Source organism: Eurosta solidaginis, chromosome 5, assembly GCF_040869045.1.
Source record: "Eurosta solidaginis isolate ZX-2024a chromosome 5, ASM4086904v1, whole genome shotgun sequence".
Lineage (NCBI taxonomy): Eukaryota > Metazoa > Arthropoda > Insecta > Diptera > Tephritidae > Eurosta > Eurosta solidaginis.
The window spans coordinates 11,484,835-11,507,309 of record NC_090323.1 but is presented as its reverse complement, the minus strand read 5'-3'; the positions used below and the strand labels follow the sequence as shown (position 1 = coordinate 11,507,309).

Here is a 22,475-nt window from a genome sequence, read left to right as displayed (position 1 = left end):
GGGGCTCTTTTTCTGGATAAACTGCGCCAGACCCTGTAGTATGACATCAAGGACTCAGTAGCCTTTGTTAAGTCAAAATTATTAAAAAATGGCAGGTTATGGTGTATCACAACGGTCCCAATGTCACTGACCTCAGTGTTTCTACGGGTACCCACTTCAACCTAACTTTTACAGCTGCTATTTAGATAGGATTTGTTCAATGGACAAGAGCACTGTATAGGAATTCAAATAGGTTGTATCGAATTATAGTTTAGAGACATATTTTTCTCATATCTAATTTACTTAGTCTTTTAGTCAAACATTTTTGAATGGAAATAAATGCTGATACCCTTTGCGTATAGATCAAGACAGGGTGGAGTGGAAAGAGTGGAACCAAAAAAACCAAAAAATTAAAAAAAAAAACAACAAAGAGCTAGTTTCCAATGCAATACAATTTTAATTATCAAACGACCTGATTTGACCTGAACTCCAATTAAGTTTAAACAAATAATGTGACCCAGCAAGCAACAGACAACAATTGACCACTGCGTAACTCAACGACTTATATTTGAAAATTTTGTGGTAAAAAATAAACATGTGAAAACATTACATTTTCACACACCTACCAAATACCAAATAACAATTTTGTGGTCATGACTTGACAACAATTGTGCAAAAGAAAGAAAGGTTTCAAATGAAATTCCAAATTCCTTACATTTATTCTGAAAAAAAGGAAAAGTATTAAAATGAATATAAGCAGAAAACCCATTGAATTGTTTGGCCAATTTTCAAACACTTGACAATATTCCCGTTGCTTTGGTTTCGACAAGCTATCTACATACACAAGCAAAGCCTTCGATATAAAAGGGATTTTTAGAATTTTAAAATAACATAAACTGCTATATACGTACATACAAGCATATGTTTATAAATATGTCTCAATGTTAAATGCTACATATGTACGTGTGTGTATGTTACTTTGGTTGTACTCGTATGCTTTTGTGTGCATAAACTCTAAATTTTACTTTATATCCAGCAGTGCTGACGTTCGCCGTCACCATACACATTAATATAACAATACATTAGCAAAAATTGGTATTTTTCAGGGAATATTTTTTTACTCAGTTGTGTTTACAGTTTAAAACTGGCTTTCAATAGAAAATCTTGTGAGGACAAAGTTATTCTATAATATAAGTTATAGGTCTTGTTACCTTATTGGGGTTCTCCCGTTTGGTCGTCAAACAAATTCTGGTAACACTTTAGACATATTCAGTCAATGTGAGGTCTTTATTTACAGGCCAACCAAACCTAAACTTCGCAAGGGGCTGTAGGGCTAAAGAAATTACTGAATTAACAGAACTATGCCTGATGCATTTATTTTTGTTGATTTCACTGTAAATTCAGAATCAAAATTTTGTGCGATGATGAATCAATGGTTATTTGCAATTATAAAATCCTACTACATTTTCAGTTGAATTTGCCCATAATTAAAATTTGTTGTTTCAGTGTATGGACACGAAGTAATAGTTCTTTGACATCAAAGTGAAATATCACCCTCTCTAAGACTTTGGTTAAATAACTTCGCATTCAAAAAAAGCCTAGATATGTCAGTAATCAGTAGAAGGGCACCCTATATAAGAATTTGTTTCAGAGACACCATACCTCAGATTTGTTTTGGACAAGGTTCTATGACAATGTTGATAACAGATTTTACTAATTGCTAGAAAAAAGTTCCTTGTAAACCTCCCTTATACTTGACTCTTTTCATTTCGTTTTAAATATTCGCTCGATTCATTCTTTTATGACACAACAAAGAGTAAGAGTTTGCTGTTTTAAAACCGCTTGATATTTTTTTGTTGGGTTTGGAGCTTTACGGCCGATAAATGTAAGGCAAAGATATAACAAATTTCCTCCACCCTCTAAGGGTTTCGATGCTATCGCTACCTTCTTCAGGGATATCTGTTTTACTAAGTTAAACAACTCTGACAAATATAAGGCAAATATTTAACATTTTTCCTGTGAACCTCTACGGGTTTCGACGCTACCACGCCCTCTTAAGGGCATTTTTTTTTAAATTATTAAAGCAAATACCCCTAAAAAAAGACGCAGTAGATTCGAAACGCGTGTACTAGTAGACGAAAAATGTAATATTTTTGCCTTATACTTTTCTCATTTGTTTTTAGAAATTCTTCGGAATAACCTCACATACCCTTGTATATTACAAAAGCATACAAACCTAGCTTAAATTTAGGACGCCTCGAAAAACCGTTTCTGAAAAATAAATTATGCACTGAGAAAATTTTCTTTCCAAAACTGGAATCAGTTTTTCACTTACAAAGTTTTCTCAAAACAACGACGAAACAACGGATCGTAAAAATGAGGAATCCTGGGCCGGTATGGTGTTATAAGATCTCGACTGAAAAACCAATTTCACTTAAATGATAAATACGAATCTGTCCAGCTTTTCACAAAATTATAACACATTATGAATTACTTGCAGCCGATATCTGACGCAATCCTAGTCACCATTTCAGTGCTATTGCGGTTTAAAAAGTTTAACTCGATCACGGATCGTATAACACGATACGGGCCGGCCTTATATGAAATTAAAAATTTCTTCATGAATAAAAAATACGTTAACTAAATTATGTAAAAACACAGAGACTGTTGTATTTCCATTATTCTGAGGAAGCTTTTTTTGAGTGTGAGTTACGGTTTCTTCAACCAAAGTCTGATATAGCTTATTCTCCAAACGTGTGCTTAACTAAAGCAATTCTCTACGGGGATTCAAAAGTTTCCGTTTAGTTGCTGATATATTCGCCTTCTATGATAGAATTTTAGCCATATTCAGGTTAAATAAGATACACATGTGAGGTGAATTATGACCGATTTTCCTAAGCATACAAAGCGGTTTCAGGAATTATAACAAAAAGTCGTTTGAAAAGGAAGTAAACGTCTGTCTTAGAATTTTGGTTCTTTTAAAGAGTCGTATGGGGAAACTGAATGTAAATTTTCGGCTCAAAAAATTTTCAGACGTCGTATATAGACAACAAATTGTACAAAGAGAAGCATTTGATTGAAAAGCATTTGATTTTGAAATACACAACCGATTATATAGTGATATACTACTCAAACTCAACCCAACACAAACTTTTCAATTATTATTTCTTCTTTTCAATTGACTAACTTTTTCAAAGCGGTTAGCTTACAAAATGACATCTGACAATTTCGTATTGCTTGTAATATCGAAAGTATTTCTTTTCTATATACAACAAATATATCTATGTATTTGTGTATTCTATTGTTAAAAAATGAAATTAACTTAAAATTGTCAAAAAGATATCCTTTCAACATACATTGTACATCGATGAATGTTTCGGCCATACTCTTGCCATGCTTATTTGAGGCAACGCAAGTATAAATTCCAGTATGATTGCGTGTCATTGGCGTATTGATGATTAGAGCTTGATCCTGACCAAGTTTTGTATTGTTAAATATCCAATTGTAGTGGGCGCCTGAAAATTAAACAAAAAAATATATTAAATTTGCTTTGTTAGGTAAACGTAATTTTTGGGTTAGTAGTTTTGTGGGTTATTTATTGAAAAAAACGTAAATCAGCATTTTTTAATATAAATTACACGCGCGCCTTTGTTTTCACGTTATCTGTCACAAAAATAGTTTAGCACTTATTGCTTTAAAGGAATTTTTTTAGAAAGCGGTTTACGTAATATGTACAGTATTTGTGGTTTTGGTCACCTAAATGAACAAAAGAATGTTATTTCATTTATTAATCAAATTGAGGGATTTTGTGCTGGGGTTAAATATGGAATTTGTTTTCTGTTTTTGAAAGGCGCTCATACCATTTTATATAACTCTATTTAATAGAAGGGCATTAAACATTTGGAAAACTTATTATGTAATTCTGACTTATGTGACGAAATGTATGTTTTCAAATGTTTCAAAATATAAAAGAGAACTTTTTGGGAAAACATATTCCTATGTTGTCTCTGGGGGTCCGTGTGTTGGTCAAAAAGCAAAAAAAGGTGACTTCACAGAAAACATATAATTTCAATAATATCAATAACAAACGATACCGACGAACTATTGTGTCATTATCCGCCTATCTAGGATCCTGGTTTCGAGCTTTTTCAATTAGAAGCAAGTTTTTCTAAGCGGGGTCACCCGTAAATTGGTAGTAAAAATTAAAAAGAGCACGACGCAAATCGGAAGAGAAGCTCAGCCCTAATCTCTTCGGAGGCATATCGTGCCGTGTATATTTTTGTTTTTTTATATCGAAAGAAAAATTATCATCGAGTTGTCGGATTTATATCGCAGAATTATTAGCTCCTCATTGGTTTCTTATCAACTTGTTATCGGCGGTTTCCGATAACTTTTTGAAACAAAATCGACAACTCTTCGATCACAAATCGACAAGTTTTTTGTATCAATAGTTTTTAGATAAACAATAGATAAATTTTCGATAAAAAATCAATAATTTTTCAATAATAAAACGTAAAATTTTTGAAAGCTTTTTTTATATAAAATCAATAAATTCTTAATAACATATCGATTACTTTTCTATTTATAACCGATAAGTTTGTGATAAAAAAATCGATAACATTACGATTACATTTGATAACCTTTCGGCAAATAAATGGCAACTTTCCGATTATTAGTTGATAAACTTTCGATAACAAGTCGTTGACTTGTCAAGTCATTGATAACTTCTGGTATAGCTATTATAAAATTTCGATATAAAATCGATAACCCATATATACCTTTCGATAATATCGATATCATAACCATTGAGTCATTTATAAGAAACGAATAACACGTCCATATCCAGTCGTTAACAAAGCGATAAATCATAGATTACAAAGCGTTAACACGTCGATAAGAAATTGATAACACACCATCCGGTTTCGGTTTGGCTTCGGTTTAGACTTCTCCCTTTCATATTATATATTTATTTTTCTGCCTTTGTTAATCTCTATTAACTGATCTCCCGTCCGATTCATATAAACTCTAACACGCACATTGTTCCCACATTCAATATTCCCCATACCGCATACCACTTCGAAATACTAACCCTATGCCTATATTTACCTCATACCATTCACACAGATATCTACTCGTCAAAAAGAAAAAATAATAATAATTTCATATGTAACCTTCACCTTTCGAAACTCTCAACCATTAAAAAACTTCAAAACAAAATTAATTTAATTTAATTTAATTCAAAGTCAGTCATTCGATAATTTCGCGCATTTCACCCCGCCATGCAATTATGTGCCTACCCTTATTAGATAATCCGAATAAACAAGTTTCATTGAAAATGTTTTGCAGGAAAATGTCATTTAATGTGTGTGTCATCACAAAACATTAGTCCAAATAGCGGCCCAATGTGAACCCTTCAAAAATGTCAACATATAAACAACTCAACCCCCAAATTTTTGCTTCGCCTTGACATATTACAACAATAACGATACTCTTATGCCACTTGAGACCCAATATCACACTCTTTTACTTGCAATCCACACATGCTAAGTATATTTATGTGGGTGTCAATGTGAGTTGTTGGGCAGCTGCGAACTGCGAACGCCGATGTTTGACGCGTATGTTGTCATGTCAGGTTTGTTATTTACGTCAACGCTCTGACAGAAATTGCTGACATTTTCAACTTGACATTTACTTTTTATAGGAGAACCAAACTACAGCAAATCTAGCTATGAGAATGAGCTTGATCTTATGTTTTTGTATTGATGCGCTGTACATATGGAGATTTTTATTAGGATGGAATCATCTTGGTTGGTAACCGTAATATGCCGAAAAAAAATAATAAAATTTGACGTTGGTAGGAAATATTTTTGATTTTGGTCCTTGGAATTATTTGTTAAGGCTTTTTAGTAAAACTAAATTTGACATTTAAAAGTTATATTCGCCCATTTCTGTTTCGGATAGCCCTTCAAAATTGATGTTCAATCGCCCTCAAATAAAATGTGAGTAAAAAATTACACACATTGTAATCAATTCATAAACGAAAACTCTGAGACTCCTTCAACATTTTGTCGGTGGAATTGTGGGGTGTCTAGTTCAGTTAAGACACTCAATTCTTTACACCCTACATTAAATCAGATGTTCAAGTGATATCACATCATCGCAATGCGTTGTGATATATCACATCTGTACCTATACATGTTACATTACTTACATTTTTAGCATCCGATTATGAGGCTAGCTAGCACAAATATCACATCACATTCACAATTACTATTACATAATCTTTACTTTTGGCACTAAAATTTTTAAACAATATAATCCCTTCATAAACCAAGAAACAAAATTTCTTGCGCCGTACCCTAATGTAAACATACAAATGTCTGTCTATTTATATGCAAGTCTGTTCATGTGTAAGTATGCGCGTTTATGTTCAATTTGCATATTTGTTGTGTATAAAATATTTGTAATCTGTAATAGATACTTACTGGGGTTAGCTTTGGCATTGCAAATGACACGTCCGGATATGGTGCCCTCTTGTACATAAACCACTTCCTCTGACACAGTTGAGTTCTCGGGCGCATCTGTACGGTAGGGCAAAAGAACAAGTAAAGAAAAAAATTATATATTTACAATAACAAAAAGAAAAAGAATGTGTACTACGTATATACATAAAAAAACATTAAAACATATTTTAGTGATTCCTTCAAGCTCTAGGCTTCTTCTTCTTCTTGTTTGCTTCGTTGCTCCAGCTGTCACTCTTTTGAAAAGGATTATGTTAATCAGCCAAGTGTTTAGCTATGCTCTTACAGCTGATAACTTGTCATTCATCTTACATTTTTGTACATATTTTATTAATATTTTTTTATATCTTATATTTTGAAATGTAACTTACATTCAATGGAAAAGTATGTAGAACTTTTGATGCCAGGTCCAACGGTATTTCCTGTAGAGACGCACGTATAATTAGCGCTATCCGACTCAATGTCAAATTTTTGATTAGGCCAATTAGACATGTTGAAGTGCTGTGAAATAAATTGATAGGAAAAGTTTCTAATTAATAATGATATTGGAGATAAGGACTTTGTGTATAAGTGTCATTGCGAATAAATAATGGTGAGGAAATAAAAGAATTTAGGTAGCTTACATAAAATTTAAACTTTTCTTAATCGTGTTTTTTATTTTATCCTTCCTTTTTCTATGCCTTTTAAATTCCTTTTTATTTCTGAAGCTAAGACTACATCTTTTTCTTGCTCTTATAAATTTTTTCCTTCTCTCTCGTATAGTTTATATTTTTTTAACTTTTTTCATATATCCTTTTAATTCATGTTATTTTTTTATACCTTCTTTTTCATCTTTGCCTTCCAGTTATTTATTTTTTACTTTATCTTGTATTTAATTAACTCCTTTTTATAATGAGTTGAGCAGAGCTCACAGAGTATATAAACTTTGATTGGATAACGGTTGGTTGTACAGGTATAAAGGAATCGAGATAGATATAGACTTTCATATATCAAAATCATCAGTATCGAAAAAAAATTCGATTGAGCCATGTCCGTCCGTCCGTCCGTCGTCTGTCCGTTAACACGATAAGGCAAATTTTGAGGTATCTTGATGAAATTTAGTGTGTAGGTTCCAGGGCACTCATCTCAGATCGCTATTTAAAATGAACGATATCGGACTATAACCACGCCAACTTTTTCGATATCGAAAATTTCGAAAAACCGAAAAAATGCGATAATTCATTGCCAAAGACGGATAAAGCGATGAAACTTGGTAGGTGGGTTGACCTTATGACGCAGAATAGAAAGCTGGTAAAATTTTGGACAATGAGCGTGGCACCGCCTACTTTTAAAAGAAGGTAATTTCAAAGTTTTGCAAGCTGTAATTTGGCAGTCATTGAAGATATCATGATGAAATTTGGCAGGAACGTTACTGCTATTACTATATATGTGCTAAATAAAAATTAGAAAAATAGGATGAAGAACACGCCCACTTTAAAAAAATTTTTTTTAAGTCAAATTTTAACAAAAAATTGAATATCTTTACTGTATATTAGTAAATTATGTCAACATTCAACTGCAGTAATGATATGGTGCAACAAAATACAAAAATAAAAGAAAATTTCAAAATGGGCGTGGTTCCGCCCTTTTTCATTTAGTTTGTCTAGAATACTTTTAATGCCATAATTCGAACAAACATTTTCCAATCCTTCTAAAATTTGGTAGAGGCATAGACTCTATGACGTTAACAGTTTTCTGTGAAAATGGGCGAAATCGGTTGAAGCCACACCCAGTTTTTATACACAGTCGACCGTCTGACCTTCCGCTCGGCCGTTAAAATGATAACTTGACCAAAAACCGATATATCTTTACTAAACTCAGTTCGCGTACCTATCTGCACTCACTTTATCTTGATACAAAAAATGGCCGAAATCCGACTATAACCGCGCCCACTTCTTTGAAATCGAAAATTACGCAAAATGAAAAAAATGCCATAATTTTATACCAAATATGAAAAAAGGGATGAAACATCGTAATTTGATTTGTTTATTGACGCAAAAAATAATCTTTAGAAAAAACTTTGTAAAATTGGTGTGACACCTACCATATTAAGTAGAAAAAAATGAAAAAGTTCTACAAGGCAAAATCAACAGCCCTTGGAATCTTGGCAGGAATACTGTTAGTGGTATTGCATATATAAATAAATTAGCGGTACCCGACAGATGATGTTCTGGGTCACCCTGGTCCACATTTTGGTCGATATCTCGAAAACGCCTTCACATATACAACTAAGGGTCACTTCCTTTTAAAACCCTCATTAATACCTTTAATTTGATACCCATATCGTACAAACAAATTACAGAGTCACCCCTGGTCCACCTATATGGCGATATCTGGAAAAAGCGTCCACATATAGAACTAAGGCCCACTCCCTTTTAAAATACTCATTAACACCATTCATTTCCTACCCATATCGTACAAACACATTCTAGAGTCACCCCTGGTACACCTTTAGAACTATGGCCGACTCCCTTTTAAAATACTCTTTAATACCTTCCATTTGATACCCATGTCATACAAACACATTCCAGGGTACATGGTGATTTTCCCTTATTTTGTCTCCAAAGCTCTCAGCTGAGTATGTAATGTTCGGTTACACCCGAACTTAACCTTCCTTACTTGTTTCATATTTATTTTACTTTTTTGTACTTCTGTGTTTTGGTTTTCCTTTGTTTTTTTTTGTTCTAAGTTTTATAATTTTTTCTTCGCGTTATCCTTTCTATTTTTTGGTTTTGTTTTTATTTTTTTGTTTTCACTTCTGGTAGGTTTTTTTTTTATTTTTTCCTTTCTTTAATTTGTTTTTTTTTATATATTTTTATTTTTTTGTTCGTTTCATTTTTCTATCTTTTGGCCTTGACATAATTTTTTACTCTTCTTTGTTTTTTATTTTTATTTTGTTTTTATTGTTCTATTTGTTTGTTTGTTTTTCTTTATTTCTTTTTCTGTTGCTTTACTTTAAATTTCGTTTTATATATTTTTTCTTAGTATATATTATTTTTTTACCTTCCTTTTATTATTTTATATATATTTTTATATACTTTTTTCTTTCTATTCTTTCCTTTTCTTTGTTTCTTCTTCTTTTTCATTCTCTTTTTCTATTTATTAATATTTTTCCTTAAGGTTTGATTTTTTCCCCTTAATTTTTTTTTGTATTGTGTTTTTATCCTTGTGTTTTGTATACATACATTTTCGATTTTTTGTTTGTTTTTTTTTTCTTTTTTATTTTACACCTTTTTACCTTTTTCCAACAAAAAAAAAAAAACATAATTTCTTTTTCGTTCTTTCTTTGTTAAATTTTTTTCCCGGTTTGATTTGCTTTTTAAATTTTTTACATTTTGCTTACGTTTTTTTTTCTTTTGCTCTTCGTTTTCTATTCTGTAATTTATCTTTTATTACTACTTGCCAATAAAACATAGCAGATCCGTCTTAAAACGATGCCATGTCGAAAAGAGTGAACGAGTTTTGGGCCTCGCCCTATAGTCCTGATTATTATTCACTATTTTTTTGGTCTAGTAGACGGCACTGTAATATCTTCATAATTTCTGTAAGGTTCTATCTCAAATCTTTATTAAGAAAAGCCTATTTTTTTCAAGGATATCGTTTTTCGTAAATGAGTTTTCTTGTTCCATTCCTCTCGTAATGAAATCATTTCCATCAGCTTTAAATTTAAACAAATGAAATTAATGAAATTTACTTACCAGCACTGAAAGCATGCTCTCAAAGTCACCCGTCGCCGGTGAGGCATCCACATATTTTTCCTTTATGAAATAGCGCGTATCATTCTTCTCAATCGGATCGGTACCCTTCAACCATGTTATTTCACAACGTGGCACACATTCGATGCGACATGTCAGATTCGCTGTGCGTGATGTATGCAGCATGCCCGTGTATGGCACTAAATTTTTGATAAAAAAAGGAGGCGCATGCACTTCCAAATTAATGGTGGCCATCACGCCTTTACCACCTTCATTAAAAGCATAACAAGAATAATTTGTTCGGCTATCCAAGCCCACTGGTTCCACAGTCCAATCTTTGGTGACAACATCCTGTAAGGGACCACGTCCTCCACGCAACCAACGAAATCTATGTGGATGCATTAACATTTGAGCACGATGAGTGAATGAACCCATTTTACGATATAATGACAATTGATGATGATGATTTGGCATGGTAGATGAAGTATCATATGATGTTGCATCATATGATGATGTATCATATGTTGATGTATCATATGATGTTGATGATTGTGATTGCATAATTTTGCCAGTTTTCGCCACCACATTATAAAGTGTTAGAATTTGTGATTTTGATGAGAATGTTGTAAGTGTTAACAATGTGCAAAGGGGTGTATGATTATTTAAGCCAATTAATGTATGAGTTTCTTTTTGTATTGTCTGATTGCTATGTTGTTGTTGATGTTGATCAAGCAATGGTGAATTTTGTCGAATTAACGCCTCATAAGCTGCCTCAGCTTCAGAGGGTTGTAGTTCTTGTACCGTATGAAAATGTATGAGGAGTTCAACACCCGCACCAACACCATTATAATTGGTGTTAACGATGCTGGTGGCAGTGGTGGTGGGATATGATGTATATGATTTGGTTGATATGTCGAATAATTTTGTTTGGATATTTATGGTATTAAATGTGGTGGATGCGTAAGCATTATTTTTGTACGATTTTACAGACCTATTCGTTTCGGGATAACCAGGATCATCCACGGAGCATGAAAAAGTGACGCTCTTCTTCTTCACCGCAATCAAGGGGAAATGGGTGAGTGTGGCGGGACCTGGTTCGTAGTGAACCTGTCATAAAGAAAATTAAGAGGTATTTTTTTAAATAATTATATTTTTTAAAATAATTATATTTTTTATTGGCAATAATTTAGAGCTAGTTCTTCTGCAGGATAAGAAAAATATTTTATTTTAATATCTACAAAATGTAAATATAAGCATGTCATTCACCATGTATTTCTAATTATTAAACTAGCCCTTTTCTTCCGACATATGGTATTTGTACGATGAGTCAAAGCTTGCGTAGTATTCTAGAGCTTTTAATTTATTTTTAGGCTGGTGCTATGCTGAAAACTTATATCCTTGATATACTATGGGGTGTTATAAATTCGATATATTCAGGAAATATAATTTTTGGAACTAAAATTTAGTATACGTAACAACAGTTAGATAATTTTAGTTTAAAAAATTGCTGCACTGAAATTTTGCGAGATTGTGTGTACTCGCATCCTGCATATTTTGGTAGCGCCGGCATTATCCCTTATAATGGTTCAAACGGGTATTTTGCTAATAAAAATCATACAAGGTGCATCGTATGCAAAAATTTATTTCAAGAAAACTTTTCTCTATACTCTTCAAATTCGAAAAAATAATTTTAAAGTATTTTAATTTAGGCGGTACGTTCCCAAGGTTGTGAGCTTGGCCCATTGTGTAAGCTAGAAAAGCGTACTACTCATATTTCACGCCAACTTTTTAGACAAGAGTTGCTTGTATTCCGATGAATGACACTAATTCATTAAATATGGATTTGGCTTTGCAAATTTCAGTAGCACACTTTCAACAAAGTTGATTTAAATTGATATTTCGCTGTGTATAGAAAATTATATGTCAAATGATGCACCATTTTATAAGTTCAGTATTCCAACGATTGGCTAATTCAATTAAGTTAATCGATGGCGTGAACTAATTCTAAAAACTCAGCTATTGTGTGAGTCAAGCGAAAAGTCATTTCCCAACAATGTACTTTTGTTGGTAGAGAAAAGTTTTTTACTTGGAATGACTCAAAAATCAATTAACTAGTGAAGTGCCACTTGAAAGTAAATGGACGATTCAGAGATCGATATTGCAAAATCGACACAGTGGGGGGTTTTGGATCGGAGTTTTGCTGCTGATGGACGAGTTCTAACAGGGCAACTCATATCAATCCACATTATTCCTCACATATGTGTATATCAGTGTTTCGCCACTGTTTCACAAGGATAACGTAAGCCCTTGGTAAGAGGCATTACGCCCTCTTTATGGCCTTCCATAGCATTTGCAAGTAGCAGTAACGTAATCGAGGGTGACCCGAATGCAGGAAACTTAGACTAGTCTTGTTTCGTTAGAGTTGAAAGTACTGTCGAAATAATGTTTAAATCCCAATGTTCTTATTTTATCGGGACGCGAATTTCACACTAATTTATTACCACTTAATATGCACACGTTTTTTTTGTTGACCGGTATGCTGACGTAGTAGACGGAGTGTATAGAGGTACCACAACTATAACTGCATACTCATAAGCACCTATTTTACTAAAATATGGCTTGCCTAGTTAGTTTCCTACTACTGTTCTGTTTTGAGTTCCAGGTTAAGGTATTTGTTTTCGTTTCGGTTTCGACTTCAATTACGTGCTAATATTTTATTTTTTTTTTATTTTGAATTTGTGGTTCTCTAAAAACATCTCCTATACTTATCAAAACAAATAAATATAATGAATTCCGAAATTTATTTTATTCTAATATTAGAGCTTAAATAATAGCGTCCTAAAAATTCTTAAACAATAACAGAGTAAATAAGAACTTTTCAAAAGCACAAACGAAATACATAAAGACCATTCCACTTACCATTAACTCCTTATCTTCGCTGCGTGGTCCCCAACCTGCGGCATTGTATCCTTCACAAGAATAATTATAAAAGAAGCCACGTCCAATGCTCTCCAAAAGCAATTTACTGGGATCAATGTGACATAAATCCTCCTATAAAAGCAATTTCATGTTGAAAGATTTTAGTAAACAAAGAGGCAAATGAATAAGTAAATACAAGAAATATAAATATCAAATATTAAAGTTGAAAATCTTGAATACAACAATTTGCAACACAATTGTCATCAACTCCCAAGTGCTGTAACACTTTTCACCAGCACACTCGAAACTGCACATTGGATATCTAAATATATTTAGAATAGTTACAAGTATAATTTACCTTTGTCTCTTCACAATCGGGCAGCTCCTTCAACAATGACGCATTGGCATACCAACGCACTTTGGTTAGCACCGCAGGATTAGCGTCTAAGATGTTGCAATAGAGTGTCACATTTGATTCGTCACTCTCTTTTACAGGACCCTCGGGTATCATCAGCACTTCGACAATTGGCACAACTGTAATGACAGTAAAAACAAACAAATATAAATAACCATATAATAAGAATGGACAAACACACACACACACACAAATACACTCACACTTTTAGATGTCGGCGTAAGATGCGACATTTTCTTGAAAAGGACATCAAGTAAATGACTACAATTGGAGAGGACAGTGATAACATGGGTAAATGAAAATGACAATAGTACTTATATTATAATAACAATAACAGGTGAAATACCTATACATAATACAATAACAACAAAAGCTGTGAAATTTATTAATGCAAGAAATGCATGGAATGAGGTTTACATTGAGCAAGTTTATATGGTTGTTGGAAAAACACATGTGGTCTTCATATTTTTAGTCGGATACATAAATATCTACATAGTGTGCTTACGTGTCTCATATTATTTTAAATAAAACATTGCAAACACTCTTTCAATACAAAAACGTACACATTAATGAGATATAGACAGTTGTAAGGAATTTATAGGAAAACCCTGAAAACTTTGTCTATAATACACCTAATTGAACTTCAAATCATCAAATCATATTTTCTGTTTCTATAAATATTTTTTTTAAGAGATTTTTAAAATAAAATTTTTTTAAATCAAAATCAAAATTTTTTATTTGGAATAAAAATTAAATAAAAGACAAAAACAAACTTTTTGAAAATCATAGTATTTAAAAAAAATCTGATTTCTAATTCTGAAAAAAAAAAAAATCAAAAAAGTAACGAAACCTTCCAATAAAACTTTTTTTGAACTCTCAAGAAATTTTTAAATAATTTTTTTTTCAATAATAATAAAAAATTTGTTTCAATTAAAATTTTTTTAATACGATAAAATTAAGAAATGACAGTTTTAAGCTTGAAAAACCAGAAAAATGTAAAATTGAATTTTTTTTTGTGATTACATAAAAATTAAAAAAACGTAACTAATATATAGAAAAATGTTTTTGTTTTTATCGGCCTATTGATAGATGATTCGAGGTTCGATTCGAGCTCAAGACCAGAACAATAATTTTTTCTAATGATAATTATTATTTTTGAATTTTTCTTAATTGAAAAATTGTATTTTGTTTTTGGAATAGTAAGTAGAAAATTTTTCAGACAACCTGCCATAGCTACGTAGATAGATATATTTCGAAGGGTGCTAAGTGAGCTCGAATCGAACGATGAATCATTTACCAAAGGGCCCATAAAATCAAAATCAATTGTTAATAAACCACAAGCACTTGGGAATGTCAAACAAAGTAATTGACAATAAACAAATCCAGCATTATCAGTGAATTGCAACAGATGGTGCAACGTTGAATAAATATAGTTGGCAAGAAGGAATAGAAGTAGCAATTTATCAGTCAAACAAACCACCGTTGTATAGCTAAATAGCTAGCGCAGCGTGCCTAAAGCGTACTGATGATGAAGGCTTAGCACCCTTCGAGATGAGTCTATCTGCGCAGCTAAAGTACAATTATCAATTATAGTGAAATTAAAAAATAAAAATAATTATCAATAGAAAAAAATTATTGTTCTGGCCTTGAGGTCAAATAGAACCTTGAATAAAATAAAAACAGTTAACATTTTTAAAAGCATAAACGTTTTGGATACTTTTTCAAAGTGTAAGGAGTAGGGTCTGCGGTATACTGTGCTGATACGGAAATAAACAGATCCTACAGGCTGCCGGATTACTGTAGCGTTTTCCAAGCGAAAATAGTAGCCGTAACCAAAGCAGTAGAAACCCTGGAAGAAAATAGCCCAATCTGTAATCGTGTTAACTTTTATATTGACAGTCAAGTAGCAATTAAGTCATTAATCTCGCATACCACAGCATCTAAATGCGTGTTAGAGTGTAAGCAGTCCCTGGAGAGAATCAGGACAGGGAGAAGCATACATCTATATTGGGTCCCAGGGCATATGGGTATAGATGGAGATGAAAAAGCGGGTGAACTGGCTAAAAAGGGCGCATTCCTTGAAGCTTGCTCCGTAGACGTTCTAATTAGACTAGGCGAATTAAGTGAAGGCGAGAGGTACGCATGATCGACCAAGCAGGAAAGGCGTGGGTTCAAGCGCGGGGCTGCAAAGTGTCGAAGATTATGTGTAGGTCTTACAAACTTAGACTAACAAAGTTGCTTCTATCATTAAAAACAGAGGACTGTAGACTCATGACGGGTATTCTGACTGGACACTGCTTTCTGGCGTCACATGCCTTGACGCTTGGTCAGTGATAGCAGATGTAGGAAGTGCGGGATGGAGGAGGAAACAATCGAGCACGTTCTGTGCTCTTGTCCTGCACTTGCCGGCAAAGACTCCAGCTATTAGGAGTGATACAGCTGTCAGATCTAGAAGCAGCAAGTGGCTTAAATCCTAGGAAGCTTCTAGTATTTTCCAGGAGGACGGAGTTATTTTATAACATAGGTCCTGGTTTTTGATAGGGTTTTTCAGTTTGGTCGTTAAAACAAATTTCTGGTAACACCACGGACTTATTCAATCTATGTGAGGTCCTCATGGACCGGCCAGTACAACCTAACCTAAGCTTTCCAAAATGGATACAAATTTTATATACTTCTTCAAAACTAAAACAAAAATATAAATTAAAATTAAAAAATTATGAACAAAATTCGAAATCAAGCTGAAAAAAGTAATTAATTTTAATTTGGAAAAGTATACAAATTTATTAAATACTGGAATTATTTGATATTACATTTATTATTTTATTAATTGTTTTAAAAATCAAATAAGACAATAAATTAAAAAAATTTTAAATTTTTGAAATATAATGAAATTAATTTGAATGCAGACTTTTATGAAAAAATTATAGAAGCTTAAATAATTCAAAATGCCTTTTTTTTAGAATTAACATACATAGATACCCAAAAAAAAAAAATATGTTTTCAAAGTTTTGCATGATTTCCAATATAAAACTTGATCAAAGCATAGCAAATACGGCGGATAGGAGCCCTTGTGAATTGCCTAAAACTTTAATTGAGGAAATGGAAAAATTTCAAAGTTATTAAAAATATTTCAAAATTTAAAGAAAATTTAATCTACGAAATTGTCAAGTTTTATTATATTTTGTAAAAAAATATACAGTATAGTTTTATTTAATGAAACAACTCTTGGGTTAAGTTTTAAAAATTATTTGCGGTGATCAGGTGGGTATGTTTATCAAGTTATCTAGTTACGTTATTAAAATGTATAATTAGTTCATAAAAACAAAATATATAAGCAACAAAAAAATTTAAGTGGATATTTTTAGTATCACGCTGACGCGAATATTAAACAAGACCGCATATCAAGAGACATTTCTAGAGTCACTGTACTATACCCAATTTTAAACACAAGCATATACATACATACATGAGTTCAAATGGCCATTTACGACACTTACATTGTACGTCAAGATCAATTTGTTGTTCAGATATGCCCTTGCCAATGGCATTTGATAGTTGACAGGTGTAGTTACCGACATCCTCTTTGTCTGTGGAGCGTAAAACTAGTGCAACATTTTCTGAATTGCCGCCTTCATAACGTTCTGTGTCGTTGACATTGACTAAATCACCGTTGCGATACCTGGAAAAAAATAAAATAAAAATGGATGGAAAGCAAATTAAATTCGTGTTGGTTTCACAGTGGAACGTTTAGGTTTTGCATTTGAGTTTGTTAGTTTTAAGCACGTGATAAGTGAAAATGTGGAATCAGTAACAGATTTGCTGGTTTGTCGATTATTTTACTAATTTTAAGTTTAATGTCCCGAGTTTTTTTTTTCAATTCAATTTCCTTTTGATATTTGCCTTGCTATTGTTGTATAGAGCTGCTACCTAAGCAGCCAATAATATCGAACAGGGCTGCTTTCTTCCAAGAACTTTAACCACAAGGAATATTATTCCTGCGAAACTTACTTTAAAACAATACATACTTTATACATACTGATATACTTTTAATCCCAAGTCACAGCTCGTTTATATTCATTACCTGCAATTAGGTAATATTTCAACCAACTTCTCGTAAGTAATTGTGCATACAACGCCCGAAAGGAGGCAAAAATGATAATTTATTAATATCGTATATATATTTGCAATTTCTTTTACAAAATTACATACTGCAAATTTTAAAGCTACTTTTATATAAATTTTCATTCTTCCATAGCCTAGACATCCTCATGCTATTAATACGCACACATTCACAGCAAGAGATTCAAGCACTCACAGGGAGATCGTCTCTTTCATTACATTCCTAGATTTAAAGGCCACCACCGTTCGTGCATTCTTAACTCTTCCGACAAGTTGGCTTAATACGCCATTTGCCATTGCTGCCACGACCAATAATTACAATAAAATTAATTACGCTCTACAGTTGGCCGAATGCCGATGGTGCAACCAGTCAACTAGCCAAAGTAAACTCAACACGCAGATTTATTATATGCATGTGTATAAAAATTACATATATACATTGCTAGGTCCTTCCGCGCGTACAGCAAATGTTTCCTATTTCGTGTGTGTGTATGCATGTGAGCCTAATTGAGCAGGTGATGTAGGTTTCTTTAAATCGTGTGCAAAAATTTAGTGCATTTAAATACATTTTTTCCAAACATTTTTTTTTTAATATTTTTGTAAAAACATCAAAGTTTGAATATTATTTTTTATATAAGTGCCAAAAAGTATGCAATAAAATGGAAATATAATAAATTTAAATCTGATCTTTGCTCACTATCTTGCTATTGCAGCGACAAAGACTCACCTACCTACCTACCTAGCGACAAAGACAATCCTCCAGGATTTCAAGGGACTTTATCAATGTTGATAGTCCTTTGGTGTATATGGATCCGATAAGTAGTACCATTAATTTACCAGTCCGGTCATAGCGGGAAAGATTTGATATAATTACTTTTGAGCTTCTAGGTCATTCAACATCTATCCGTGACCGACTCCCTCGCTTGATAAACTAACAGTATTCTCCATGGTTTGCTTTTACTAAAAATTATGTTGTATGAGCTGCAATTTCCGCTAGAAACCTCTTAAAAGTGTTGCGCTACACAGCCTCTCTAATACCTCATTAATTTCATCTCTCTCTTTGCTGATCTCCTTCTCACTTGTAACACTATGGTACAATTCTAATTTTTAATAGCTTTCCATTTACAGCATTTAAAAATGAAGCACTACATATTCGTGCGCCTAAAATCCTGCACCAATTTTTTTGTATAGATACTCAAAGGAAGCGCTCTTCAAAAACAATCCTTACTCTCTTTAAACAATCCATTCCAACTTTACGGATTAAAACTTATATTAAATTTTCGTTTTCATGCCACTAAGCAAGTATCTGTCTATAACACACTCTCCACATCATCCTCTTCATCGCTGCTAATTCAAATTGAATACTTATCAACCAACGTTTATCGTTCAAGTTACGCTTCAATAGCTTAATAATGCAGCGGCTAATGAATTTTAAATCGCTTCCAAATAAATTATTTTCTTCAACAGCAAACCAATGGTATTCCTTAGCATTGTTCTAAAGCGTTTTATATAACTATTCCTTAATACTTTTAATGGTTGAATGAACTCCACAAAATGATGTCGCTTTATGGTTTATTGATTTTCAAAGTTTTTGCAACGGAATTTCAGTTTGCATTCAATTTGTCGGTGAAGAATGTCAATTTGAATTTATATTAGTTTGTAGTGATTTTGGTGTTGCTTATGCAGAGCTGAGATTTTCGTTGCAGAAATCAATTGTGAGTATAAGAGATGATAGAAAATCAATAGACGTAGATGATTCGGGTTGAGCTAATTCATGATTTCAGCAGCAGCAAATTATGAATTTATAAAATAATTTAAAAAAATTTTTCAAATCAAACGGTTTTATTGAAAACAATACTTACATGAACTAATAATAATACGAAAAGCTAGTCATCATACTCCTTATCAATCTAAGGCGTTGATCAGACAATTAAATAAAAGCGTTGGGCGCGTGAAATTTCTAAAAATGTGAGGCGTAGCATAACCTGATTAAGGTTCAGTTGGTTTGACTTATGACTATCAATAGAAATATGACATGTCCAACGCTTTTATTTAATTGCCTGATCAACGCCCTAGATTGATAAGGAGTGTGATGACTAGTACCTAGGACCTACCTAATTATTTTCTAGCTTTTCGTATTATTATTACTTCATGTAAGTATTGTTTTCAATAAAACAGTTTAACTTAAAATTTTTTTTTAATTATTCTATTTTAAAGTTTTTAGCCTTTATTTAATTGCTTATTATTTCTCATTCTATTTAGTTCATTTAGTGCCTCATTATTACAAGGACTCTTTCCTGACAATTTGTTATAACCTAAGTCCCCAATACATAATCCTTCTAAAGACTTTACTCGACTCTGCGCCACGTATGCTTGTCCCTTCTCCAACTGCAAAATATTTTGATGTCACTTCTACTGTACGGACTGTATGCAATATTTGTTCCAAATATGAGCCATATCAGGCATCATAGGTCGCTTTATATTCATGTATGTATTATGTGTTCCAAATATGAGCCAAATCGGACCACAAATACGATTTTTGTGAATATCTCGATCCTTGCGCCACCTAGCGCCGATTTTTTCAAAGGTCGCTTTCTATTCTTGTATGTATTATATGTTCCAAATATGAGCCAAATCGGGCCACACATACGATTTTTGTGAATATCTCGATCCATGCGCCAACCAGCGGCGCTTTTTTTCATAGGTCGATTTCTATTCTTGTATGTATTATGTGTTCCAAATATGAGCCAAGTCGGACCACAATACGATTTTTGCGAATATTTCGATCCTTGCGCCACCTAGCGGTGATTTTTTTCTTATTATTGCATTGTCATCGGGTTCTGAACTATATTCCAAGTTTCAAGCTTGTAGCTTATCGGAAAGTAACTTAAATTTCAATTACAAAATTCGTTCACAACGGCCGTGCATGCGGCCTGCCTGTCAAGTCCAGGCATGCTTAACCAACTAACCGATATCATTTCGTTACGATAATTAACGTTAGTAAACGAAACAAAGTCATTTCGTTTCCTTTATTAACGTTAAGAACGTCAAATTAACGAAATGATTTTGTTTCGTTTTCTGCCATATCAAAACGAAATCAAATCGTTTATGTTGATTATTAATATCAAACTATGCTGGCAAAGCTGATTGATGGCGGGCTCAATAAAGGTGAAAGCATTAGCCAAGCTAATTGCAACTTTTCTCATGAATTTTGACAGTACGAACATTTCTCAGAGTATTTTTGACATTACCACCAAAGAATTACACAAACAAATTACATGGAGTTTGTGTGTGTATGTCCGCTTACTGTTACCACCTTACGGCTTCACCATGGCTATAGCATTGCCAGCACTATTCGAACATAAAGTATCACGTTTTTGTTAACGTTTTTAACGTTAACGAAAGCTTTTCGTTTCGGTTAAAAACGAGATACAATTTATCTTGATAATTTCTTTATCGATAATATTTCAAAGTGTTTCAACGGAAACGGTGGACATTTTTTGATAAACGATTAGCTTAACGTTAAGGTGCATCCCTGGTCAAGTCAAGCTATATAAAACTGTTTAAAAACGTTAGTTGATCCAATTGAATACAGTATAATTTTAGGCGCTAACTATGGGCATAGATCTTGAGCATAGCACACAAATCGGCAACACTAAGCAGAGTGACTTCAATTATGCTGCCACTGGCTTTTGCAGCTTGTTGTCTTTTCGATGTACTTGAGAGTTGGTTATATGCCATAAGCACGAAAAAACCGACCTTGTTTTATTAGGCCGAACATCTCACTTTGAACCCTCAAGGTCATCCCCTTCTAACGGTATTGAAGATATCGCAAATAGTGTTAAATTATATACAAATCCAGAAAGACAAGCGTTTAGTCGCCAGGCAGCTAAGATTCATAAGTATATCACAGATCTCTTCTGAGCGCTCAGGCGAGACAAAAAGGACTATGAATGCACCCAACCACGACTCTTTGAGAGTATTCGCAACAAATGTGCAAGTTAACTACAAGAGACCGAATGTAATTAAATTAGATGTATTTGTTTCCAACCGAAGTATTTCCTTAATTTGAAAGCCCAAGAAAACGGCCGCATAAATTTCACTAGATTTCCATACTAAAGTGCAAATTACTTATTTTGTGTTTCAAATTTATGCCGCCACATGCGTTCACAAATCTTTTCCCTTTCCGTTGTGTAAATTTACTGGTTTTAATAACAGCAATAACGCGATGGTAAGTGCATTTGCAATATAACCTACTACACAGTGGGTCATAGCGGCAGTTTTTGAAATTGTGTAATTTTACGCACAAAAGATTCGAATGAAAGCGAGTGTCACTCGAGGCATAGTCGTTTGTCGGACGCATTCATGAATAAAAAGGCGAAAAGGTAGTCTAGTTTATATGTGTGCGACACAGTCATGCATATGCATACATAAAAGTGACAAAAACACAAGTGCAGCTAACGCGCACTTAAGTCACAGACCTACAATCTAGGCGACACACAAATGCTTAAAAAAATAGAAATACGGCATACAAATAAGGCGCAGAAACATTCTTACTTCGTGGTCAACGATTACATGAAAGTGAATGTTGCTGATAGTGCACATTCATATTTTTTGTTATAATTTGTATGATGTTGGAAGATAGGAAAAGTTATTCCTATTGCTAAAAAGCCATCTGCTGTTTGCCAATGGATTTAAGGCCGATAAGCATATCACCCGCTCTTTCTAAAATCTGGGAAAAGTTAGTGGTGGCCCAAATCACCGAACACCTCAATATGAACAACCCTC

The 22,475-nt window shown here is 33.1% G+C and overlaps 1 protein-coding gene across 26 annotated transcripts in view; it reads right to left on the bottom strand.

Annotated features, from left to right (window-relative positions):
* The window catches only part of nrm (neuromusculin), an 819,260-nt gene that overhangs the window by 66,613 nt on the left and 730,172 nt on the right, over positions 1-22,475 (bottom strand). For all 26 annotated transcript variants that reach the window (XR_010953392.1, XR_010953393.1, XM_067786931.1 and 23 more), the window contains 8 exons: positions 17,066-17,247; positions 13,512-13,687; positions 13,154-13,285; positions 11,226-11,341; positions 10,238-10,622; positions 6,872-7,001; positions 6,465-6,560; positions 3,336-3,494 (listed from right to left, as the gene is read on the bottom strand). Coding sequence is in view for 24 of the 26 variants with exons in the window: in XM_067786931.1 (XP_067643032.1) it covers positions 3,336-3,494; positions 6,465-6,560; positions 6,872-7,001; positions 10,238-10,622; positions 11,226-11,341; positions 13,154-13,285; positions 13,512-13,687; positions 17,066-17,247 (1,376 nt within the window). In the remaining 2 variants the exon portion in view is untranslated. The remainder of the gene's footprint in view (positions 1-3,335; positions 3,495-6,464; positions 6,561-6,871; positions 7,002-10,237; positions 10,623-11,225; positions 11,342-13,153; positions 13,286-13,511; positions 13,688-17,065; positions 17,248-22,475) is intronic.